Below are 27,686 nucleotides of genomic sequence, written 5' to 3'. Positions count from 1 at the left end.
AGTCATACTGCACTTGAAAAATTAATTTTATCTTTTCACAGATGCTGCCAGATAGACCGAATTTCTTCTTTTTGTTTGTTTTGGATTTCCAGCAGCGAAAGTATTTTGTATTTATTTACGCACAAACATGTGCATTGCTAACCTCCTCAGATTTGGAGGATAATTCTGATGTAAGCTGTTAATCTGGCCTGTCCCATTTTAAAACTCCATTCAATAGGATACTCCTTACAACTGCAACTCCTTGTAAATTGTTAGGATCATTAACAGAGCGGTTGAATCGTTGTTTTGTAGCATGGAAACAACCGTAAGTTCCAGTGTGTCTGGGATTGGCTCACTTTATTTAAAAAGCTGGGAGAAAGTGTGAGGACTGCATATGCTGGAGATCAAAGTAGAAGAGTGTGGAGCTGGAAAAGCACAGATGCTCCGGCAGCAGGAGAGTGGCCTGACCAGCTGTGCTCTTCCAGTACCACGCTCTTTGACTCCAGCATCTGCAGGCCTCACTTCCTCACTAAAAATGCTTTTTACCCAACTTCCTGTTTTTTAACAGTTAGTTATTCAATCCTCTGTCCTTGTTAATATACTAGCCCCAACACCATGGCCAATTATCTTTATTAAGTAGCCTCATGTGCTATACCTATTAATTACTTTTTGGAAATCTAAATATTTTACATGTTCTGCTTCCCCTATGTCTATCCTGCTTGTTATCTTCTCAAAGAGTTATAATAAATTTGTCAGGCATGAATATGCCTTCATGACGTCATTTGACATTGCTTGATTATGTTCTGTATTTCTAAATTCTGTATTACCTTCTTGTAATAAACTAATATGTTCTCACTGATAGATGTTAAGCTAACATGACCACAGCTCCTGAGTTTTATCTCTCTCCTATTTTGAATAGGGGTGTAATACTGGCAGTGTTCCAGTCATCTGGGACTGTCATTGAATTTAACAACTCTTGAAAGATATACTATCTGTGCATCCACTACCTCTGGCCACTATCTTTAAAATCCGAGGATATAATCTATCAAGCACTTATTGGCCTTTTGCTTCTTCGGTTTACCTATTACTTTTCTCTGTGAAAAGGGTGGCATGGTGGCCCAGTGGTTAGCACTGCGTCCTCACAGCGCCAAGGACCCGTGTTCGATTCCAGCCTCAGGCGACTGTCTGTGTGGGTTTCCTCCTGGTACTCCGGTTTCCTCCCACAATCCAAAGATGTGCAAGTTAGGTGAATTGGCTATGCTAAATTGCCCGTAGTGTTCAGGGATGTATAGGCTGGAGGTAAATGTAGAAGAATGGGTTTGGGTGGAATCCTCTTCGGAGGGTCGGTGTGGACTTGTAGGGCCAAAGGCACTGTTTCCACACTGTAGGGATTCTATGAACCTGTGAATTATTGTCTTTATTTCCTGTTCTTTCTCCACACCACATGGCCCCTTAAATATTTAGCACTCTTCACATACTAGTAATGCCTTCTACCACGTATTCTGATGCAGAATGTATTATACAACTCCTCTACAATTTCATGTTCACTGTTATTTCACCAACATGATTCTGTAAGGGGCTAAGTTTGGTTTTCTTTCCCTTTGTGTGCATTTAAAGAAGCTCCTGCTGTCCATTGTTACATTAGTTGCTAGTATGCTCTCATCATCTATTTTCTTTTGATCATTATTTTTTGATCATCTTTTGTTGCATTTTAAAACTTTCCCAATCTTTTGACTTACCATTAATCTTTTTCATTTTTTTTATTTTGATGCTATCCTTAACTTACTTAGTTAACCATGGTCAGTTTATCCCTTCGTCGAATCCATCTCCCTCACTGTGATATATCTTTGCTGTGAATCTGGGTGGAGTGCTCTTTGGAGGATTAGTGTGGACTCAGAGCCAAATGGCCTACTTTTACACTGTAGGGATTCTATAATATGAATTCTACATCATCAATCCAAGATAATTTCTGGCTATCATACTTTTCTCCTACTAACAAAGCTACCCACCCACACGTCCCTTCCTGCCTGTCCTGTGGAAAAGTTGCATACCTAGAATATTAAATTCCATTTACTGTTCTGAAGATAAACATGAATCTAAGTCCTTTTCTCTCAATTCGACATTCTGCAGAAAATGTCTCATGGTTATAGGATTTCTCTTCACAAAATCCAATGATAAGGTTCCATGATCTATATTGTATTCTAAACCATCATCTTTATTTTTAGCATGTAAGACTAATTGTGGCGACACAGAATTCATTAATCCTAGAGTTGCAGGTACTGTGGTGAATAGCCAAGTGGATAAAAATTTTCACATTTGTGTGCTACTGACTGGCAACCACATTTTCCTTCAACTTTTCTTCCTTTAAAGTATACTGAGTAATGGTGTTGAATGCCATATGTGCTGGTTGTCACCAGATATCACCAAATTGACTATCCTACAGCTGCAAATCTAGATAATGGGATGAACATTGAACCAAGTGAATCTGATATCTTCCACCTGCTTGTTGTCACTGACAAAGTGGCATTTAAGTCAGCAAAGTGCCACATTATAATTTACTATTTAAATCATGGTGTAGGGGTAGCATGTTAGCATGAGTAGAGGATTATTATTCAACTGATGAGATGCAGAGGGTGGATTTTGGGTCGTCAGTGTGACGAGTAGGGTGCCACAGGGCTCATTATTCGGCCCTCAGTTATTTACAATTAATGCCATTGACTTACATGAATGGACTGAATGTATGGTTGCTAAATTTGGTGATGACATGCTGGTTGGTAAGGATGTAGGTTGTGAAGTAGACCAAGAGTATACAAAGGGATATCGATAGATTAAATGGTTGTTCAAAAAATTTGGCCTATGAAATATTATGTGTGAAAACATGTTCTTGTCTGCTTCGGCAGGAAGAAAGCAGCAAATACAGCAGTCTCTACAACCTAATTTTCACTAATAGAAAAACACGGCATCCAAATTGATTCTGTTGTCTTTTCTATTGTCTGTTATGAAAATGCAACTTTGGATCCCAATTAACTGAGTGGGAGAATAGAGCATGGCAGAACTCTCAAAGTTCTAAACATAGTACTAAAGAGTTGTGGCCCAGATGGTGTCAAAGAATCCAGAGTTGAAGGACCTGACGAAGATCAGAGAAGTTGATAGAGGTGGGAGAAAGTGAGACACTGGAGAAGTTTGAACACAATGAAGTTCTGTTTGAGGATCATTCCCAAGTTCCTGAACAAACTAGTGCATCTACTCACTCACTGTCAATCACTTCACCGTTACCCCAATTACTTTCCCATCTTCATCTCATCCACATCATTTCTTGCATGACTTTGTGAGGTGGATTGTCCAGAATGCTCGATATTTTAGTATAACAGAGACTCGCCCAAAAGTACACTAGCCACAATGCAATTCTATACCTATGTGCCATTTATCCACATACAATGAAAATACTAAAGCTGTTTGAATTCTGAAATGCAATTTTAAAATATTGTAAATACTTAGAAAGTTATGCAACATCTGGAGAGAGAGAAATACAGAGATAGTGTTTTAGCTCTGTGGCTGTTCACTGCAAAGTTTGCTGACCAGAAACAATGAATTTTATTTTATAATTCATCCATAGTAGCTGCAGAGGCCCCAGGACTGAAACACAAATTCTTCATCCAGATGTTCCTAACATTAAATAACCAGTTGTAAACAGTTCAGAAGAGAGTTACTGCATCCAAAACACTAACTCTATTTTCTGTCCACAGATGCTGCCAAAGTTGCTGATTTTTCCAGAAATTCCAGTTTTTTCTTTCTGACTTTTAGCATCCATAGTTCTTTTTCTTTCAATTGGAAACAGTATTTTCAAATTGATTTTGGTCATTTAACTAGTTACATATTTCTATATTTGAAAAATAGTAATCAGATGACACCTCTGTGCTTTCCTAATGCTGATTAGAAACTTGTTAAAATAACATATGTTTTTTTATTATATGGTTTTTACATTCCATTCAATAATTGAAGTACTTATCATTGACAGCTACAGCAACAACTTGTATTTATGTGGTAAAACATTCTAAGGCTGTTCACAGGACAGTTCACTTAGAAGTAAAACTTGATGCTGTGACAACTTTTTATCGAGCTAAAAGGTGCTTAACAAGCTTTGAGTAAAGTGACGTGACAGAAATGGAAGAGCTCCAGTGTCCCGACCTCTCAGCAGGAAGCCTGGCTCACAATCCCACTTGTTCCAGAGGCCTGATAGTAACATCTCTGAACATGTTGATTAGAAAACATCTCTAACAGTTTGAGCCTCTTGTGGCGCAGTGGTAGTGTCCCTACCTCTGAGCCATGAGACCCAGGTTCAAGTCGAAATGACTTCAGAGGTATGGTAGTAACATCTTTGAAAAGGTTGATTAAAAAATATTTAGGAATGGCTGATAATGCCAATTATTTTAAATGAATGAATCAAGAATTTATGTTATTTCTCAGAATGTTCCAGTGATAAAGTTTTGTAGTGTTATTGCCGTGTAGACAAAATCAATGAGATGAATGGAAAAAAAATCCGTGTTGGGAATTTTGGTGTTTGTACAGTTGTTGACTGTAGTACCTACAAGTTATCCTGCTTAATTAAGTAATGCAATAGACTACAAATAGTAACTTTTACATCCCCTTAAACAGCCCTCTGTTTAGCATTTCATCTGAAAGACAGCGTCTCTCATGGTGTCGCACACAATCAGCACCACACTAAAATGTCAACTTTAGGTTGTGTACTCAAGTCCCTAAAATAAGATCTGGGCTTGTGACCTTTCTGCCAAAGATGCCAGAGTATTACCAGTGAGCCGGACTACTGCTTAAATTAGAAGAGGACTTGAAATCATTGCCCAAGTTTTGTATTATTCACAAAAAGTATTTTCAGTTGCAGCTGATGCCAGCAGTAACAAGAGGAATTATCCATTTTGATATATTTTCTCCATGATGATAAAATCAGCCTATGCGAATGGATGCATGAATGTTTTTAAAATTATTTGAAATTATCGTTTCAGAGAACTCTGGTGATGTGTGATGTCATAACTGTCCTTGTGACATTGCCGTAGAATATAGCTGCTTCGAATATATCAGCTGTCGTCACTGTTATAAGGGGCATCACATCTTCAAAACTCAGAAGTTTACAAATGCCTAAATGTGCTCTCATCTGGGAAGTCCGTTTAGATTACCCTTTCTTTTCTCATTTACCTCAGGACGTGAAACACATGATGACTGGTGGTCCTACCCTCAAAGAAACCAGAATCATTTCCAGCAACTATGGCAGTTCCTCTGAGGGAATAATTGAAGCTGAACCATACAGAGGTGATAAATTGCATTGTAAAAATATATGTATAAACAAAATCTATTTTTCTGTTATTTTTTAAGTAAGAGTTAATATTTTGCCATATAATATTTTTGTTTTATAATGATATATTCTATCTTTTGAGTTCGCATAGAGCTCGTTTATAATATTAGAAAATGAACAAATGTGACCTTTATCATTCTGATGCTTAAAAATAAATGCTTCATACTTGCAATCATCAGTGTTAAGATAATTGAAATTCCTTCTCTCCATACTGTCTCAGAAAAAGTTGTGGATACTTTTCTCATTTTATTTTCCAATGTTTGCACTTGTGGTTTTCAAATTGCATCAAACAAAAGGCAGCCCTAACTTAGAAATGAAAGATGTACTATGTAGATTTCTTACCGCAATGGCAAATCTAAGTTGTTTTCTGAGCTGGAATCATGTAACCGTACAACACAAATATCCATACAGCCTGTCACTCGTTGAAAGAGGTGTCCAATTCTTTCCATGCCCCTGCTCTTTATACATACCCCTGCTCTTTATACATACCCCTGCACCTTTCTCTCCTTCCAATACTTAGCCAATTTCATTTTGCAAATTATTATTTATTCTGTTTTCAACACTGTAGCAAGCAATGTTCCAGATTATATCAATTAGCTTTGCAAAATAACATTTATATCTTGCCAATTTTTCCAATTAACCTTAGTTTGTGTCCTCTTTTTAACTGACATTCCTGCAGCTGAAAGCAGTTGCTCTTTTATTTATAATACCAAAATCCTTTGAGTTTAATGACCCCTAACCAATCTTATCTTAACTTTCTCTGCTCGAAGTAAGTACCACCAGCTTCTCCACTTGCTCAACATACATGAAATACTCAATTACCCTACTTCCCACCACTGGAGCGTAGTTCTGAAGTTGCCCAACTCTCCAAGGGGCGTGTGAAAAATCTCCTCAGCTCTGTTCTGAATATGCCGTTCCAAATTTTAGAACAGTGCTCCGTATTTGTGGACTGACCCACAAGACGAATCATCCTTTCCACTAGTCAAGACATTTCAGAGTCTTAAGCATTTCAATCAAGTCACCCTTGATTCATTTAAACTCCAGTGGAAACAAGCTCAGTCTGTCCAATTTGTCCTCAAGACAATCTGCTCATTTTATGTATCAATATAGAAAACCTCCTCTGAGTCACCTCTGGAAATCATAAATAAAATAGAAAATGCTAGAGAAACGCAGGAAGTCTGATAGCTTCTGAGGAGGATAATGTTTCAAGTTCAATATGACTTTTCATCAGAACTCTTATGTTCAATTCCTCTTGTAATAAAGGATAGCATCCCATTAGTTGCTTTGGTTATGTGCTGTACCTGCATGCTAACATATTGTGAATTATGCACCCGAACATCAAGTCCCTCTGCATCTTTGAATTGTGCAGTCGTTCTCCAGTTAGGTAATAGTATGCTTTTTGCATTCTTCCTGTCAAAGTGAGCAACTTCACATTTTTCCTAACTGTGCTTCAGCTGCCAGATTTTTGCCCACTCACTGAACCCATCTATATTTGACTGCAATATTTTCATCTGCATCACAACATACTTTCCTACCTATTGTTGCCTGTGGATTTAGCTACCAGGCCTTTGTTCATCTTGACTAAGTAATTGAAGTAAATTGTAAAATGTTGAAGTCCCTGCAGGATACTGCTGATCATATTCTACCAACAAACAAAGGCAGTTCTGGCATACTCTCTGTTTTCAGGCGATCATCTGTCTCTGATAATTGGTTACCCTAATTTTATTTTGTACAATATGTGAAACATTATGAAATGCCTTCTGAAAATCCACGTATATTACGTCCACAGACTCCCTTTTATCAACAGCGCATTATCCACAGCAAATAATTCCAATAAATTAATGAAACCTGATTTCCATTTGCTGAAAAAGTACTGACTCTTCCCAATTGTCTTGAATTTTTCAAAGTGCACAGCTATAATCTCCTTTTGATTAATTCTAACATCCTGCCTACAACAAGCCTCAAGGTGACTGGCCTGTAATTTCCTACTTTCTGCCTCCCTTTCTGCTTAAATAGATACTTACTACTTTCTACTCCAAAGGAATTTCCTGAATAAAGTAGAGTTAACACCAACACATCTACTCATTAGCAACCTCCTTTAAGACTACAATATGAAAAATATATGGAGTCCACAGTTCCAACAGTTTGATTTTTAGTATCCCTTCCCTTGTGATTGTCGTTTTGCCAAGTTCCTCTCCTTCCACTTTCTGATTTATAGCTATTGCTGAAATATTTTTTGTATCCTCTGTACCGTTCATTTCATCTGCCAAGTCCCCATTCTCATTCTCTCGAGGACCAACAATCACTTACACATTTCCTTTTTAAAAGCTGTAAAATTCTAACTACCTATTTTACATTCCAAGCTAGCTTCCTCTTATATTCTAATTGCTTTGTCCTGATTAGCTCTTTCATCATTTTTAAATTATTCTTTATGTGCTGATCAATCATGTAGGTTGTCGCTCACCTTTGCACAATTATAGTTTTCCTTAAATTTGATACTTTAAATAAATTAGTGTATCATGGGTGGTGGGTCCTCCCCTTAGAATTTTTCTTTATATTAGGAATATACTTATTCTGTGTATTCTGAAATATCATTTAAATTTCTGCCACTGTTTATCTATTGATCCCCCAGCTCAGAATGTTAGTTTACTTCAGCTAACTCTGCTTTCATGTACACGTTGTTGCCCTTATTTGAGTTTAAAATGCTTGTCTTAATTCTAATCTTTTCCCTTTAAAATTTGAAGTATAACTCAATCATATTGTGGCTGCTGCTATCTTGACTTAATTTTGAGGTCGTTAGTTAATCCTGTCACATTGTACAAAACCAAGTCTAATGTAAACTGTTCTCTCGCCAGTTCCAAAACACGCTGCTGTCAGAAGTTGTCTCAAAAGCATTCGATGAACTCTTCATCCAAGCAACTATTGACCATCTTTTTTTCCCAATATGTTGGAAAATATAGTAACCGTGACTATTTTATCACAAGCGCTCAATATTTTGTCTTGTATACGTTGTCTCACATTCTGTTTACTGTTAGAGGGCCTGCTGACCACCCGCACAAGTTAATACTTTCCCCTACAATACCTTAACTCTTTCCAAACCCATCCTACATCCTGCTGTCCTAAACCAAGATCAACTCTAACTATTACACAAGTGCCACCTTGGTTAACTGTACAGGTAGACAGCCCTTTATCCAAAATCCTGAAATCCGAAAAGCTCCAAAGTCCGAAGGTTTTTTGTGAAGTTTTTTCTCATTAACAAGGTTGTTTGGCGTGCAAACAGTTAACCCAAGTCGACATCCACTCAACGCGTGTCACTCTGATGCGATGTGGGGGGGGTGGGCGTGGCCCAGCACTGGCAGGCCTCAAATTCTGTCTCAAGGCCCATTTTACTCAGTGAGTCTGTTTCTCCAGTAAGACCTTTTTAACAATTTCACCATCAAACTGTTACTTTTTCTGAGATTTGAAAAATTCTGAATTCTGAAAACCAGCTGGTCCTGAGCATTTCAGATAAAGGATTGTGCACCTGTGCTGCCACATTGCCTTTACCCAAATTCCTATTTCTCTTATGGCATATGCTTGTCATCTTAACGCTCTGTCTCTATTATAGCTATCAGATCATATTTACTTTGTATGCTGTTATTTTTGTCACACCTAGTTTTGATTGCTAGTGTATTTCTAAGGTTTTTATCACTCTGCCCGTCATTGCCCGTATTACTGTTTTCCTCTTTTACCTTATCCCTATTCTTTAATATTCTACATTTGATACATTGCCCCCTCTTTTTACTTTAAAATCCTCTGCGCTTCCCTCGTTGTGAGATTAGCAAGAGCATTGGTCCCACCATGGTTCAGCTGTGGACTGTCCCAATAGTACAACTCCTAGTTTTCTCAGTCCTGATGTCAGTGACCCATGAACTGATACTCACTTCTCCCACATTAGCCTTTCAGCCCCATAATTATCTCTCTAATTTGATTTACCCTATGCCAATTTGCATGTACCTCACAGAATAATTCAAACTTTATAACTGAGATTCTGCTTTCCAATTTGGTGTCTAGCTTTTCATACGCTCTCTGCAGAACTTCTTCCCTCGTTCTACCTATATTGTTGGTACTTACGTTGAATGCAACCATTGTATCCTCCATCCACTGCAAGTTCCTTTCCAGCACTAGGCAGAAGTCTCAAACACAACCATATGGCATTTCAATCTTCCTGCAGAGAATGGTGCCAGTCTGCCTCACTTTCCTATTACCTACTACATTCCTTGTGTCTCCCACCATTCGAGTGGTTTCCTTTACTGTAGTGCTGTGGTCAAGTTGCTCATCCACCTTGCATTTTGCACCTTACTGTTTTATTTATTTAGTTTTATTTATTTAATTAAATTATTCACTTGCTTATGTTGCCCTTTATATATTTTGTTAGTGTACTATATAGTGGTAAGGTTATATTAAATTGAAGATTGGAAGAGACCTTAATAACTGACCAGAGACTCATCCACTTCTTTGTGTTGTAAAACAACTGGAAATTCCGATCAGCTCCAATGCATCTAGCTTCATCTCTGACTGTCTGCAACAAAACCAAGGGTCATCACTTTGCCTGTTCCTCTCTTATATACCCAAGTCCATGTCACCAACACTTATTGTAAAAACAGTGTAAGGATGCAGAGCTTAAAGTGGCTTAGATGATTTAGAACGAGTCTTTCATGTTGGTGCAAATGTGACTATCCTTTGCCTCACAGATGGCATTTCTCTTGCTTTTAAAATGTCTGGCTTCTGACAGAGCTTTTTTCTTTCTGAAAAGCTACCTTTTGAGTTACTCTCCACATTTTCTAGTTGCTGATATTGATGTTTTAATCAATAGATCAATAAAACAGTTGAAATTTAACTTATTCCCTAATCTGAATCAACCTAAATCAGCATTATGTGAAATTTGTCCATCCTGTTTGCACTATTTCATTGTTGGGCTCCATTTTATTTGGGCTATGAATTGGTACAAGATTCTTCAGTACCGAACAATACAAGTCTCTCATTTAAAATAATTTTATAAACTTAAAATGTATCAAAATCAAAATTATAAATTTACAGTATGGGAATGTAAATTTGGATTTAGCTAACTGTTGAGCCTCAATCTGAATTCCATTGCTTGCAATTTATTTGTTTTGGAAAAAAAGGTATAGAAGCGACAAACAGCTTTTATTTACCCCTCCCTATTTTGGTTCCTACTTTCACCATTTTGCTTCTGGAAGCAGAAGTACCTGGGTAATTGTCCCAAAGCTGCTTTTGACTTGGACATACAGGAGCATAAACAATATGTTCCCCTTCTCTTTCTTCATGCCTCCCCATCTTTTCCATCTTTTCATGATACAAATTGAATTCAGAATTACAAGGATATGGCCACATTTATTCAATACTCAATTTTGTTCATCGCATGACATTTCAGATGGCCATGGTTTATGTGCATAGAATAAACTTAAATGATGCTACTTTGAAATTTAAAAAAATGAAAGGAAGCTCTTTTAAATCGCCACTCTTTTAAATCATCTTTCACAGCACACAGTAGTCTTCAAATGATGTGCATGGTTCTAAGGTCATTCTGCAGTTGAGTTTGTTGTGCTAGATATTTTGATGTGACAGACATCAAAATTGTAAAATTATTCATTTTTCTGTCAGTTTACAAGAACAAATGTTATATTGCAATGGTAAATATTGTGCATCCTAGCAACATGATCTGCTTGGCATCAAGATCTAGGCAGATTGTAGCTAAATGGAGATTAGATTAGGCAAACGGGAAAAAAATGTAATCAAAGCACAGGATGTCAGTTCCTTTTGGGATGAAAATCATAGTGTACAATATCAAATAGTCATCACATTTTTTTTCAGTTTTCCTCATTTAATTGATTAGCTTTTGTCTTTTCACCAAGACTGAAAAATTTAAATTTGAAAAGCATAAGAGTTTTTATAATTAGGTGTTGCAAAACCTTTTATTTTCCACTCTTTCATAACCAGCTGCACATCTTAAGCAGATGCCAATAATTTCTGTAAGTCTGGGCTTTTCTAATGAAAGGTTCCTAAGCAGAAGGGTGGGTTCAATGAACACGGTTGAATACCTTTTGTACCACAACAAAGATTTCCTCCTTAAGCATCTACTGCTTCATTTTTAAATCTATTTTTCCAATCAATAGTTATAGTGTAAATGTTATGTATTCTAATGGCTAATAAAGATGTGTAGAAAACTGTACTTTTGAACTTTATTGCATAAAAATAATTTGTACATCTGTGAACATGTGGCTAACTAACGTAACACAATTGGAGATAATATTTAAACTAAGCAACTTAAAAATTGCATTAACATTTTTTGGCAGAAATTACTGTTCTTATAAACCAATTCTAATACTTATATGATAAATAATAAATGGATTTACTGCCTGAGTATCTACTATTATCTGTATTCACAAATATCCTTGACTGAACGTATTGAAATCAAAGCTTCAGATGGATGGTATCTATTGCTGTATTTTAAATTACATTTTGCAGATATTTCAGTTAGACTTCTTTGCATACTTGGGTCAGGTCTGATGTTATCTTTTGCTGGACCATTATTGAATTTGCAGAATGTAATACACATTAGTGAAGAAGTTTTGAGTGTGTTGTGAGTTGGAGATTTAGCTTTACCATGCTCTTTTGAAGGGTTTCTTTTAATTGCTGCATTATGTTTGGGTTGGGTTTTAATTGGCACTGAAATGTGACTTTCTAATGTACTGGGAATTGTCTTCTATTATTGCAAATAATTGAGTTTACATTACGTGCTTTAAAAAGAGAAGAAACTGTTGTACAGTGAAGCCATAAATGTGGAAGTGCGCAACATAATGTGAGTGGATTTCAGGATTCATGGTATAATATAAGGTGTGAAGTAATGACTGATTTCAGATTCTGCAAGTTGCATTTGGAGTTGAGAATTTGTCATATAAGTTGGTTTAGGCAACATTAGGGGAGAGTTGTGAGGCAATTGTGCATCTTTTGGCAGCTGAAAGATGGGAAAGATCATTAAAGGTGTCAGGTCAGAATGACCCTATTTTGTTGTACTATTCTTATAGAGCTATTTGCATGTGTTAAAAGCTGTTGACAATCCTTTAGATTTACGTTTCCTCGTGGATAGAGTTGAATTGCAGGCTTTCTCTTCACATTTGTTACATTTAGCTGAAATCATCTGATAAAAAATAAGCTAAATGATTTCTTGAAACTTCATTAGATACCACATTAAATATGAAACTGATGAATTTATTCTTTCTTTGAAATCTGTAGTATAGAATGCACCTTTTAATGAAACTAGATTAGACTTTAGCCTAAAGAGACCATACTCTGGAAGCTGATCTTTAAACATGCAAAGTTGTTGAAAGGTCAACATGGTGACTGTGGGAATCATGGTTTAAAAGTTCAGTTTGAGTGAACTGGTGGTAAGTTTTCTTGCTGGTTTATATAGTCTCTTTGCTAGGGCAGTCCTGATTGATACATGGTAAACATCAGAGCTGTCATAGGTAAATTCCAAGGCTGCTTGATTAAATTACATGATTGATTTACCTGACCTTTGCATATGCTCAAAGTACACCAGCTTCTGAAATGTTAGTGTATCTGTTTTTTACTTGGTGAGCTTCAAATTTTAGAATGAACGTACTTGATTTGTGGCATTTTCTAGGGATGATATGTGAGTCTAAAGCTCTGTATAAAGACACAAAAATCAATTATCGTGGCCTGATTTGAGGTGTTATTTTTTTAAAGGGATGTAGTTAACATTTCGATTCTGATTTTCCTCAAAGTATTTTTTGTACATAGAAGCAGAGTTTACACCATTTGAAGAACGGCCCAGCTGATGGATTGAACTGAAAACCATCTTTTTAAACATTGTGCGTGTTTTTAGATAGTCAAGTTATTTGTTGACTATACTTTAATACTTCCCATTTCAATACTTCTCCAAAAATTCCATTTCACATTTGTAGCTTCTCTGTAGTTAGTCATCTCATCAAGATTAACTACTTTGTGCTATCTTCATGAAGCATTTTGTAATGCTGAAGGACATTACTAACATTTCAAAATTTGTACGTAACTTTGAGGTTTCTCAAGCCACTGTCCACAACCATGGGCAACCTTTGAGAAGCTCTATGTTTCTGCAATGAAATGCCATCACAAATGGAAGAGAACGATAACGCTGCTTCATATTCTTTCAGTCTCTCTTCATTTCTTTAAATGTGATTTTATATTCCTTACGTTATTATAATTATGTTTGCTTTTGTGTTTTAAAGCCAGTAGCAATTCTGTAGGTGTGTGGGTAGTGCACCAAGTCTTTTGAAGTAAATTGCAATCAGTTTTGAGTAACCTCCACAGTTTAGTTTTACATATGAATAATTTGTTAGAATCTACAGGAATCTATGGTATGTTTGAGTTGTTTACAGCCAAATCCTTCAGTTAACACTTATGTACAGTAATCTGTCTGACAAATTCAAATGGGGACGTTATGGGTAAAGCAGCGTGGTTATAGGATCTGTAATCTTAAAGTTTGCAGGTATGGAAATAGGAATAGGTCATTCAGTCCCTTGACTTTTTTTCCATCATGCAGTTTAAACATGCCTGTTCGATATCTTAATCCTCAACATGGTTATAAATTGACAAGAAGTTAAATTCATTTATGCTAATATTCTGCATGTGTGTGTTGATTTTTATATTTCACTTAGTTTATACAGTCAAGTAAGTGAGGTAAGTGAGCTTTGGGTGATAACCACTTTTCATACCTCTGTACTTGGAGAATGAAAAAGTTGAGTGTTTGTACTTTTCAATCTCCCAAGTTACTTTGTGGCGTGTTAAGTACTTTTAAAATATGACCACTGGATCATAGGTATATGTGGCATCTTCACGCAAGTAGCAGTTGAACTAATTTTGTGGTGTTAATTTAAGGATCGATTGTTGGCTGCATATTATTCAAAAGTGTTGTGGAATCTCTCGAGTCCACTTGAATCGATGGATGGGGGGGAGCCTCAGTTTTTACTACTAACCTGAAAGATATATTTGTGACACTGCAGCATTCCCTCACTTTCCAAGCACATGGAAATCTTTGATTTATGTCCTGAAGAATGTGAAGATGAACACACTGCCTTCTAACTCCAAACATGTTAGTGTGTTATTACTGAATCAAACTCCCACTTGAAAATAAATTTTGAAGTGTGGATTCTTGTTAGACGGTTTGTTTTCCGCAAAAGTACTGAGAATATCTCTTCAATTAGACTGAGAGGTTTGAGCAGTTTTGGATGGATCTTTGTGTCCCTGATCTTGATTAGGTTCCTATCTTTTCAATGTACCTGTTTTGAGCTGACTGAAAGAGGACATCACAGCACATAGTGCGGGCAACAGCCTTGGGAAAAGATAAATTTTCTGTGCTCATGTTATTGAAATCTTCTACTTCCTCTCCATATTTCAGTGTGCAATCTAGATACCTGGTATCTCTTCACCTGGACATTATAGAACACTGGACTGCAGTCAGGAGGGAGTGGCCCTTGAAGTCCTCAACATTTGTCATCCAATTCAATCCAGTCTTATGACATCAAGTCAAACATGGGCAAGGAAATGTCCTACTGATCACCCCTCCCAGCTTCCCTCAGTTGAGCAAGCAAGGGCAACAGATGTGTGAAAATGCCACAATTTTGTAAGTGCCCCTCCCAGTCACACATCACACCGTCTTGGAATTATAACACCGTTCTTTCAGTATTACTGGGTGAAAAACCTCCGGCTTCCAACCATACAAAAAAGTAGATTAACTTAATACCACACGAACTTCAGCAATGCAAGCTCAAAGCTCACCACAGCCACCCCAAGTACACCCAAGGATGGGTAATAGATTCTGGCTTTACTAGCTACTGGCATACCACAAAGAAGTTTTTTAAAATGGCAACAGAGTAACTCCTCTTAAAAAAAAAACTTTTATCTACTGTTTCCAATACAATTGCTGCAGAACTGAAAGCTCACAATAAAGCTATGCATTCACAGCATTATAACCAAATTGTAACACATTCATAATTCTAAGTGAGAGATAATGTAAATAAATAGGCAAGTGCTCATGTTGCATAACTTTCCACTTATCCATTACATGTGGGAGATTAAGAACGCTACCTTTACTCAACTGGAGGAGACATTGGCTGGATTGATAATACTCAATTGGAGCTGCGGCAGTCATCCAAACAAATTACTGAAGAAAAGGCTAAACCGACAAATTAAAGCTGGAGATCTAACATAAAAACAAATTGCTTGCCTCAGCAGACCTGGCAGCACCTGTGGAAGGAGTAACACAGGTAATGTTTCAGGTCCAGAGACCTTTGTATTCTTGGGCATGGATCAGATTTTAATTCTTTTAGGATACTTTGAAACTGAGTGCCACAGTCTCAGCAACAGAATACCATGCAGACTGGAAAATCTATCTAATACACCTTCCTCCACGTACTCTCACAGCTATAAACCTCAAATATTCAGCATATGCAATCCAATGAACAGAAATACTGTATAGCTGGAAATAAATTTGCAGGTAACTGCCAGCTGAATGACAGTATTCAAACAACATAAATACTGTTATATTTTTTATAAATTTTAAATTAACAACATGGGTGGTACAGTGGCTCAGTGGTTAGCACTGCTACCTCACAGCGCCAGGGTCCCACGTTCGATTCCAACCTTGGGCAACTGTCTGTGTGGAGTTTGCACATTCTCCCCGTGTCTGTGTGGGTTTCCTCCCACAATCCAAAGATGTGCAGGTCAGGTGAATTGGCCGTGGGAAATTGTCAGAGGGGGGTGGGTTAATCTTTAGAGGGTAGGTGTGGACTTGTTGGGCTGAAGGGCCTGTTTCCACACTGTAGGTAATCTAATCTGTTTCACTGAGTTGCTATCTTTTCTGTAATAATTTCTCTCACAAACAGTGACTTTATGTAAAAATGTGAATTGTAATTAGTGTGTTGCGCTCAGCAAAACTCATGGGTTACAGTGGTTAGCACTGCTGCCTCACAGCACCAGGGTCCCAGGTTCAATTCCAGCCTCTGGTAACTGACTGTGTGGAGTTTGCACATTCTCCCCGTGTCTGCGTAGATATCCTCCGGGTGCTCCGGTTTCCTCCCACAGTTCGAAGATGTGCAGATCAGGTGAATTGGCCATGCTAAACTACCCATTGTGTTAGGTGCATTAGTCAGAGGGAAATGGTTCTGGGTGGGTTACTCTTGGGAGGGTCTATGTGGATTGGTTGGGCTGAAGGGCCTGTTTCCACACTGTAGGAAATCTAATCTAAATGGAAAAAAAATGAGAAATTACGCAAACTTCTACACACAGGCTGGTCATAACCCATTACTTTTTTACTCATGGAATGAATTTGTATGTCTAGCTTCTCTCTTTGATATGTTTCATTACCTTCACACCTGCAGATATCTAGTGCTTGTTTTGCAAGTTATAGAATGTTCCAAAACTTACATTTTCTTTCATTACTATGTTGAAGCTTAATTTATTTCATTTGTTTTCTTTAATGGATTTATGAGCAGATGCCACCTTTGACTTAGTTTGTACCATTGCCACCTCTGAGTAATGAAGTTATAGATTTCATATTCTACTGTAGAAACATTGAGGCAGAAATTACTGAGACATTGCGATGGAAAGCAATGAGACATCAGGGTGAAGAACTGAGATTTGGGAGCAGAATCTGTGCAACATTGTTGAGTGGGACTTCGTTCTAACTACACTTAGCCCCATCATGCAAGCCATCGATATCATTATGAACAGTTGAAGCCTCAGGACTGATCTGTATGGCACTTCATCACTCTTGTCAACATGAAAATGATTCATTTATGCTTATTGTTTCCTATTAGCATGGGTGCAGGATTGGTTAGCTAATATATTAGTCCCCTGCACCATGAACTCTTATCTCCGTGCAGTATCCTTTGATATGGTATATTTAACATTTTTGTTTGTTAAAGTCACAGTATCTGGGTGATGCTGGCTAGGACTCAATTTATTGCCCATCCTAAATTCCCCATGAGAAGATGGGGGTGAGTTTTCTGGATCTGAAATTACTTCTAAAAATTGAAATAAATAGCACCCTTTATCCCTATTACTAGTAACTTCCTCAAACAACTCAAATAAATTGCTAAACAAATTTCCTTTGCACAGCACCATGTTGACTCTGCCTGATTGCATTGCCCTGCTATAACCACCTCAGTAATAATACTGATTAAATAATAGAGTGATAATGATACAAGAAAACTGTTAAGACTAAAGTCTGACAAATCCCCATCCTAGGTTCTTAAAAGAAAATGGCTGCTGAGTTAAGGTGCGTTGGTTGTAATTCAATAAAGGAGGGAGACAGAAATAGGAAACTGCACCTGCGTAACATATGTCATTCACAAAATACTTGTATCTATTGTTAAAGAGGTTTAAGAGGACACTTAAAAAATGTTAATTCAACCAGGCAGAGTCAGTATGGTTTTGTAAAAGGGAAATCGTGTTTGTTTAATTTATTAGAGTTCTTGGAGGAAATAATAAGTAATGTGAATAAAGGATACATTTTAGATGTGGTGTACTTGGATTTTCAAAGGGCATTTATAAGGTGCCATATCAAAAATTATTGCATAAAATAACAACTAATGGTGTGAAGGGTTACCTAATAGCAGGGATAAAAATTCAGTTAGCTAATAGGATGCAAATGTGAGCATAACTGGGTCATTTTTGTGTTGGCAGAACCACAGGTATTGCACCTTCAATTACTTACAACCTGTATCAGTGACTTGGGTGAAGGCATTGAATGTATGATTGCTAAATTTGCTGATGACAAAAATATAGTGTAAGTTGTGAAGAAAGTATAGGAGTCTGCAAAGGAACATGGGTAGTTTGAACGAGTGAGCAAAAAAAAAGGAAAATGGAGTATACTGTGGGAAAATTTGATTTTCTTCCACTTTGAAGAATAGAAAATCAGTATGTGTAAATGAAGAAGGATCACAGAACAGAGGGATTTGGGTGACTGGTACATGAATCTCAATGTTAGCTTGTAGGTACATTAAGTGATTAAGGGGGTAGGTTGAAAGTTGCCAGTTATAGCAAGGAGAATGTATATTAAAATAGAGAAACAACTGTACAGGGTTTTGGTGAGACTAGATCTTGGGTGCTGTGAAGTTTTGTTCTCCTAATTTAAGGAAGGACATAATTGCAATTGAAACAGTTCTAAGAAAGTTCATTCAATTGATTCCTGAGACATGGGGTAATCTTATGAAGAAAGGTGAAATGATTGGACCTGTATGTTTGGAGTTGAGAAGATTGTCCGGTTGTTTTACTAAAACATCAAATCAAAATAATAAGATACTGAGCTCTGATGAAGAGTCATCTGGACTTGAAACATTAGCTTGCTGTCTCTCCATGCTGCCTGACCTGCTGTGATTTCCAGCATTTTGTTGTTTTCAGTAAAGATCCTGAGAGGACTTGACATAATGGTTGCTGAAAGAATGTTTTCTTTTGTGAGAGAGGCTAGAACTAAGAGAAACCGTTTAAAAGTAAGGACTCTACCATTCACTACTGAGGTGATGAGGTTTTTTTGAGGATTAATAATTTGTGGAATTCTCTTTCTTCAAGCACAGAGGCACATCTTTGAATATTTATAAGGTTCAAGTTAGATACTTGATTGACAAGGGCGTCAAAGAATAAAGGCATAAGTAGGAAAGAGTTGAATTTATTTCAGATCAGCCATGATCATATCCGATGGCAGAGCAAGCTGACGGGTGAATTGCCTACTCCTGCTCCTAGTTCATATGCATGCACTTATATAACTTGAACTCAAACTTGAGACTGACAATCTAGGACAGCACTGAAGGAGAGATGTCATCTTTTGGTTAAGGCATTAAACCAGTCTATTTTCTATGATGGATATGAAAGATACAGTGGCATTATTTTGAAGTAGAGTTATCCCTTGTGTCAGAGTCAATATTTATTCCTCTATCAAAAATGGCAAAAATAAATCATTTTGTAAAATCGCATTACTCTTTTTGCAGTGAGGAAACTGGCTACCGCGTTCATAATATTATAACGCTTCAAAAGTATTTAATTGGCTTTAAAGCACTTTGGGATGATCCAAAGTCATAAATGGTGCAGTAAAAATTCAAGTTCTTATTTATTGGGATCCAAGTTTTTGTTTATTTCTCTGTAGTTTTGTTACATTGTAGTATTTAATTTCTTAAAGTTAGTAATGCTGATTGCTGTGGTACTATGTTTTAAGGCGTTGCTTGTCCTACCAATGTGAAATTGGATATGTTGGATTTAAAGCCCAGAATTTCTACCAAAGTAGTAACTGTTACCACCAAAATTGTAGCTATCATATTTCTCAAAAACCATCTTATAGGTGTAGTCACTAATTACAGCATTGAAAAATTACTAAAGGTACGTTGTACAGGTTTTTGTGGTTTCTGGCTCACCCTTCATGTCATCGGTATGCATGCACCTAAATCAGTATTGAAAATTAATTATTTGTCAGAACAGAACAGAACATCCCATTTCTTAGGTAAACATTTTTAAATTGCAATTGACCTTCAAGTGATAATTGTGTTCCATCTATGTGTGAATGGCCTGCACCTGTATTAAGACACTTGGGTGATATTGCATAGGAATTGATGATTTTGTTATTTCCCAGTTGGAGTGGTGAACTGATTCCATTCCTTGTCCCATTCCTCCCTGCTCACACCAAAGTTTGAATTTAAGAAGTGAGGTTATGACCATAGTGTTAGTTTTATATAGATGTTAAACTCATAGAGATCAGTATCAGAACAAAGTCAGTCAAGTTTCTTAAACAATAGATAAATATCTAATTTATTGCAAGCAAAACTTATTCAGCTAAAATCATGTACCCCATGTTGCTGTGGAAGGTGGGGGAGAAAATTGCAGGAGTTTTGTCTCAAATCTTTAATTCCTGTCTGGCGCCAGAGGGCATGCAAGAATGCTGGAGGACAGCTAATGTGGTTTCACTTTTAAAGAAGAGTGGTAGGCATAAATTAGGGAATTGCAGACCAGTGAGTCTCACATCACCGGTAGGGAAAATGTTGGAGAAAGTTCTGAAGGAAAGAACTAATCTCTAATTGAAGGTGCAAGGTTTGATTAGGGATGGTCAGCATGGCTTTGTCAATGGGAGGCCATGCCTAACAAGTTTGATTGAAGTTTTCGAGGTGATGATCAAGTGAGTAGTTGATCCAGTTTATCTGGATATCAGTGCCTTTGATAATGTCCCACATGGTAGACTGATAAAGTAAAAGCACATTGCATCCAGGTTAACCTGACAAGGTGCACCCAAAACTGGCTTAGTGGAAGGAGATGGGTGATGATAGAAAGCTGTTTGTGTGACTTGGAGGCTGGTGTCCAGTGACATACCACAGATCTCAGTGCTGGGTCCCTTTATTGTTTGTGATAAATATATAAACTATATATTTGAGAATACTGGAGGAAAATGATAAGCATTTTGTGGATGCCACAAAGATTGGTCAAGTGGTTAATAGTGAGGAAATAGGTCTTGGGTTACAGGAAGATGCGGACAGGTAGGGCATATGGGCAAATCAGTGGCAGATGGAATTTAACCCTGAAGAGTGTCTGGGAATGCACTTTGGAAGCAATAACTGGACAAGCAAGTACTTATTGAATGGGCGGACATTAGGAAGCTCAGAGAAACTTTGGGATGGTTGTCTCCATCTCTCTGAAGGTGAAAGTGAGGACTGCAGATGCTGTAGATCAGAGTCAAGATAAGAGTGGTGCTGGAAAAGCACAAAAGATCAGGCAGCATCTGAGGAGCAGGAAAATCGACATTTCGGGCAAAAGCCCTTCATCAGGAATGAGGCAGGGAGCCTTAGGTGGAGAGATAAATGGGAGGGGGGTGGGGCTAGGGAGAAGGTAGCCAAAAATGTAATAGGTGGGTGGGGGTGAAGGTGATAGGTCAGAGGGGAGGGTGGAGCGGGTAGGTGGGAAGGAAGATTGACAGGTAGGACAGGTCATGGGGATGGTGCTGAGCTGGAAGGTTGGAACTGGGGTAAGGTGGGGGGAGGAAATGAGGAAACTGGTAAAGTCCACAGTGAAGTGTTCAGAAGTAGAAAATCCATCTCCCTGAAGGTGACAGGACAGATTAATAAATGATTAGGAAGTCATACAGGACACTTGCCTTTTATCATGGCATTGATTGTAAGAGCAGACAGCTCATGTTGGAGCTGTATAAAACTTTGGTTAGGCCACAATTGGATTACTGTGTGAACTTCTAGTTGCCACACTCTAGGAACAATATGGTTAGACAGGAGTGGATGCAGAGTGGATTCAATAGGATGTTTGTTGGGTTGGAGCACTTTAGGTAGGAAGAGAGACTGGATTCGCTCAAAGTAAAAAATCACACAATGCCAGGTTATAATCCAACAGGTTTAATTGGAAGCACACTAGCTTTCGGAGCGCTGCTCCTTCATCAGGTGGTTGTCCAAAAGCTAGTGTACTTCCAATTAAACCTCGGAGGCTGAGGGGTGACCTCATAGAGATTTACAAAATTATGAGGAGCATGGATAGGATAAATAGGCAAAGTCTTTTCCCTGGGGTCGGGGAGTCCAGAACTAGAGGGCATAGGTTTAGGGTGAGAGGGGAAAGATATAAAAGAGACCTGAGGGGCAACCTTTTCACACACAGGGTGCTACGTGTATGGAATGAGCTGCCAGAGGATGTAGTGGAGGCTGGTACAATTGCGACATTTAAGAGGCATTTGGATGGGTTTATGAGTAGGAAGGGTTTGGAGGGATATGGGCCGGGTGCTGGCAGGTGGAACTAGATTGGGTTGGGATATCTGGTCGGCATGGATAGGTTGGACCAAAGGGTCTGTACACCTCTATGACTCTATGTTGGACTATAACCTGGTGTTATATGATTTTTAACTTTATACACCCCAGTCCAACACCGGCATCTCCGAATCATGGGTTAGCTCAGGTTGCTTTCTTTAAAGCAGAGAAGGCTGAGGGAGGTGTATAAGATTACGAGTGACATGGACAGAATGGATAGGAAGTAGCTGTTCCCCTTAGTTACTGGGTCAATAATAAGGGAGCATAATTTTAAGGTGAAGTGCAAGAGGTTTAGAGCAGACTTGAGCAATGTTCTTATCACCCAGAGGCTGGTGGAAATCTGGAATGCACTGCTTGAGAGGTTGGTACAAATAGAAAGCCCCTCAACCTTTTAAAAAGTGGTTGAGCATTCAAGGCTGCGGGCTAAATGCTGGAAAGTGAGATTAATGTAGATCAGTGCAGACTCAATGAACCAAGCGCGGCTTCTCTACTGCTTGACTCTAACTCGAGCAAAGATGAAAAGGTTATTGACAAAAGGTTTAAACTGTGAAAATCTATAAATAGGGTCATAGGAATCGGCCATTCAGCCCCTTGAGCCTGTTCTGGCATTCAATCTGATCATGGCTGATCTGTGGTCTAACTTCACATGTCTGTCTTAGGCCCATATTCCTCGATACCCTTGCTTAATGAAAATCTGTCTATCTCCGATTTAAATGTAATTATTATGAATCCCTTCTTGAAAACTAGCACACTCAGAACCTCCTAATCTGGGCGGAGGAAACAAAAAAACTGCTGTACTGTGTTATGTTAAAGATATTTTGGCCAAGTAAGAGTTAAATTCATAAAAGAATAAATATGCACAGAATTCCCCAAATTCTGGCCTTTTTCAGTACTTTCCACGCAAGTTTGTTGGCATTGAGGTTTATTCTTGAATCAGTGTGGCTGGCTGAAAGTTTTATCTGGGGACAGTGGTGATAGATCTCAGATTCTGCTTCAAAAACTCTCTGGTTACAGCAAGTGAAGACTACTTCATTTGAGAACCCTCCACTTGTGGTAATGTGGTATTCCAGTGGGTTTTCACCTACCAACTTTGGTGAGAGGAGTTTCAAAGAAGAGAATAGCAGCAGAGTGAAGAGACAAAGGCTATTGAAGCAGATAAGATAACTCTTTGACTCTGGGTCCAAATCCAAGAATTTTTTTCACGCTCAAAATTTGTAGACCTGGCAACTCCATCAAAGGGCTGCTCCTTGGAAATACAAATTTATTGCTGATGCAACGTGTGTCTTTTGCAAAATGTTCTTTCCAAAATGTTCAAGATACACACGTCCAGTCAGTGATATTGTGAAGTAATGTTTTGGATCAGACATATTCATTGTAATCTATATATGGTATATAAATGTTTAGGACCAGTAAAGAATACTTAACGTTGTGATGTGCAGATTTATTGCAAGTACTCTTCTGACATTGCTATCAAATAGATTATTAGATATAAATGTAATATGAGTTGCTATTTGCCATTGAATTTCTTATTGTGTGCCTGTTATAGATGCATGTTTGTCCTTCCAACTTCTAACCAAGATGGTAGTTCAAATTGTTGGGTGGATTTTAACAAAGTTATTGGTGATGTTAATTACTGTATCTTTTGCAGCCCTCCCTGAAAAATTCACATTGAGTTTGAAATGCTCCATTCTTTGGTAGCTTTGATATTTTTTACTATTAATCTTTCCAATTTTTAGGTTCCTCTTTCTCTCCAAAGAGTCCAGTTATGTTGCCCAGCAATGCAGCTGCTACCAGATTGGCTGAACATGCATTGGATGTTTCTAGTCATGCAGGTATTCACTGTTCTGTCTGGAGAAAGGATCATTTTCTCAGCTGGCAATAAACTAATGCACTATAGCATTTCCTTTCTAATTAATTGGATTGCTGTCTTCAGATTTGCACGATGCTTACAACTGTCTTTTGAGTCTTGCCATTAATGGACAAATGATGCAAAACTCACAGTGGCTTTTGCTTTTTCCATTCTTTGTTCAGGCTTTCAGCTTAACAGCCGTGGATTCTCCAAGTTTATCGGCAGCTAACATTTGAGGTGCTTTTGCTGAACTAATTCTTAACGTTCATCTGGTTTTCTCGCAGGGAGCGTTTTAATGTTATTTCATAGGTCACATGGAATGTAAGCTGAAACTGTAAATTGAAAGTGGCTTCTGGAACTTGGCCTTGGTAACAGCAATGGCAATGTGTACTTTGATCACTGACACATAACTAACAATTACAGTTTTGCTCTGTAATGATAAATCTGATTTGACAGTGTGTGTATATAAATGAGCGATGAAATGTCTCACTGATTTTTATCCAGTGAACAACTAAGTAGGAAATCACTCGATTCAATCCCAAAATTGAGTGGCATCAACAGATCCCAACCAGACGCTACGTATAACTTCAACATCCTTGGATGTTGGTAGGAAATTTAGCCAGAATTTCTAGTCTTCATCTCAATCCAAGATCCTACTGGAATGTGGACATGTGATGCCTGCTTTAGCTTAGCTGGATTTGGCTTCAATATCACTTGTTTTGTTAGTCAGCTTGCCCAACAGTTTCTGTCTTGACTAATAACTATTTGGACAGGATGCTGGAGGATAACAAGTGCTCTCAGAAGCAAACTCCAATCAGGAGTCCATGGCTTTAGGAAAGAACTATTTCATCTGAACACCACAAATACAAGTGTAAAGTACAAAGTTCACTGTTGGTTCCAAATATAAATCTCTCCTTTGAATTGAACTTTTAACCTGATTATTCTTGGTGAGTTCAGCTTTGTTCCTGAGAAATGTCTTCATGATTTAAGTGGGTCTTTAATTCTCTTCTGTCTGTCAGAAATTCTTTACTGTTTTTATTTTTGTTTTTAAATTTGGTTATATCTTTCAGACTTCTTAAATTCCTGCAGTTATTGTTGAGTCGTGTCCTTTTTTGTTTCCAACGTGTTTTGCATTTCTGTGTTTTCTTACATTTGTTTTGAGTGTGTGTTTATTTTTTGTGTATTGCAGTGAAACTGTTGAGTAGATTTGAGATTGTCAATACCATTTTCTTGGTCGAACAACCATTGGTTTACTCCCATGTTTTCTACTAAAGTTTACCTATTTTATAAAACCATTAGTATTATTTAAAAATGTGTTTCATTTACCTTCCCCCTCCCTTTATGAGAAGGGAAATTAGTATTATTTTGATCTTCCAGTTTTTCACATCTCTTGATATGTACCTATATATTTATTTATAATTTGTCACTGGAAATTTGTGTCCGGGAAGACATAGCAGTCAATAGAAGAGTTCTACTGAAGGACAAATATAATTCATAGCTTAATTGGTTGCTTTAATCTTTTTCCTCTACTTACAAGATGGTGTAGCATGTTTCTATGTCAAGTCACACTGCACCTACTTACAAATCTAAGCATTGCTGAAAGGCACCATCTAAGTTTTCGTACATGCCTTGATTGGAAGCCCCAGTAACCTCAAAGTGCTCTGAAATCTGTTCCTTAGAGAGCGGCCTTACCCTTCTTTGAAGAAAGGACTGAAATATCTTAGCTTTAAGTGTAGTTTATAAATGCCATATTGAGATTACCAAGGCATGAACTGTGGTTGATCATGGTTTTTGTTTCCTCCACACTACTGATTTCGCACACTGCTTAATGAATATAAGAGGTGCTGGGTGAGGGATGCAACACCTTTCAATAGCAGTGGAGGGAAAATGTGCAATACTGTTGGCATGCTGCTGTTACTCATTCACTACTAGCTGATTTAGAGAGCACTTGCTCTTCTAGTTGCAATTAGTATATTCCATGGGATAGAACACGAAATATAGGCTGCAGTTTTCATCTTGCTTCTGAACTCACTGTTTTCTAGCCATTAAAATGAATGGACAAATAATAGGCTGGAAAATGCAAAGGAGATGGTGCAGGCTTGGAGGGCCGAAGGGTCTGTTCCTGTGCTGTAATTTTCTTTGTTCTTTGTATAAGAAAACTTGTGATTAACTGTTAGCAAGTGCCCTTGAGCTAAATAAAATAAAAAAAATGTGAGCAACCCAATGAAACCCTTAGAGAGATTGAAATGAAGCTAGTTTAACTTCCATCAGGGAGTGTGTTATTAGATGTATTTAAACATGTGTGAAGCATAACTGACACACTACAATTAATGTAGCTTGATGCCATCTGCTACAGCATGTGCATTTACAGAATGTTAATGTCACCTGATGTCGCTTCCCTATTAACAGGGAAGCAACGTACTGAGGCACAGTTAAAATGATTCATCATTTCATTATTTCTAAGACCAGGTAGAAGCAAAGGTTCTGTACGGTGCATTCTGTTTTAATTTCCATTCCCCTTGGTGTTTCAAACCCCCACAAAGCTACTTAAACAAATATTAGTTCTTGTCTTTGCAATATTCTCTTTCATCTGTTCAGTCAATAATGTCGAGCTCACACTAAAGTCATACCTCCAATTGAGCCATGTTGTCATGTTGTAATACAGCTCTAGCTAAGTATGCCTTTATATAATTTAACTTCTGTTCATATTTCTATTGCCATTGCCTTATTTTTATTGTGTGCAAGAAGTGACCAGACGAGAATGTTCAAAGATAGTTTCACAGCAGTAGCTGTTCTGTCCCTAGTTTGTTCCTCTCTTCTGTTCCTTGGTGCTGACATCTCTCAGATTGTGCCTGTCATTTTCAATCGCATTTAACTGAGCCAGCAGGCTGAAGGCCTGTAGTGCAATCACAAGCCAAACCTGATCTGACCCTCAAAAGATGTCTACTCATAGACATTGCCAGCAGACTTGCTGTGTTTTCCTTCTTGTTAAGAATCCTAGTTTTCATAACAACTGTAGTTTTGAGACTAAATGCCAATTTGGAATCTCCCACTGATACCCTGGCTTTCAAAAACTAAGTACAGAATGCAGATTGAACCTGGTGGTATTGAGCTATTTAGCTCAGCACTTGGATGAATCACTGAATAAATTTAAATTAACAGTAGTGACTTGCAATTATTTCAGACTATGACTCCTTTTTAATGTTCCTGATCTTGCTTCTGCTGAAAATAAGAGCAGCACAGGTGCTCTTTATAATATTCTAAGAACATGCATTGTTATAAGGTTGCCATATGTGAGTAAAAATTCCTGGTTAAAAATAATTATGATAAAAATCTTGTTTATCAACCATGTAAATGTGTCCAAGGATGATGACTTGGGATTTGCCCTGAAGTAAGTATTCAAAGGATACTCCCAAATAAAGAATGATGATGGCCTTGTCATCTGTTCAATTGTTTCTATATTCCCTTCACTAGATTGAAAGATCTAACTTTTAAAATGTATCTATTAATGATTGGGTTTGGGCCAGCTTCTAGGATTGCATGCTGTTTATTGTGAATCAAACACCACTTTGCATACTGAGATATATAAGTTTCTGAATGGGAGACTTAAGTTGACATCTACACAGTGAAGGTGGATTGGAATAAT

General features: G+C 37.7%; 1 protein-coding gene across 4 annotated transcripts in view; it reads left to right on the top strand.

Moving 5' to 3' along the window:
- Positions 1-27,686, top strand: part of arfip1 (ADP-ribosylation factor interacting protein 1 (arfaptin 1)) — a 204,091-nt gene that overhangs the window by 142,124 nt on the left and 34,281 nt on the right. For 2 of the 4 annotated variants that reach the window (XM_072592857.1, XM_072591003.1), the window contains 2 exons: positions 5,196-5,304; positions 23,928-24,023. In XM_072592857.1, the coding sequence (XP_072448958.1) occupies positions 5,196-5,304; positions 23,928-24,023 (205 nt within the window). The remainder of the gene's footprint in view (positions 1-5,195; positions 5,305-23,927; positions 24,024-27,686) is intronic. The other 2 variants (XM_072592009.1, XM_072591711.1) reach the window with 1 other exon arrangement.

Source organism: Chiloscyllium punctatum, chromosome 1, assembly GCF_047496795.1.
Source record: "Chiloscyllium punctatum isolate Juve2018m chromosome 1, sChiPun1.3, whole genome shotgun sequence".
NCBI lineage: Eukaryota > Metazoa > Chordata > Chondrichthyes > Orectolobiformes > Hemiscylliidae > Chiloscyllium > Chiloscyllium punctatum.
This window is presented reverse-complemented; position numbering and strand designations above follow the sequence as displayed.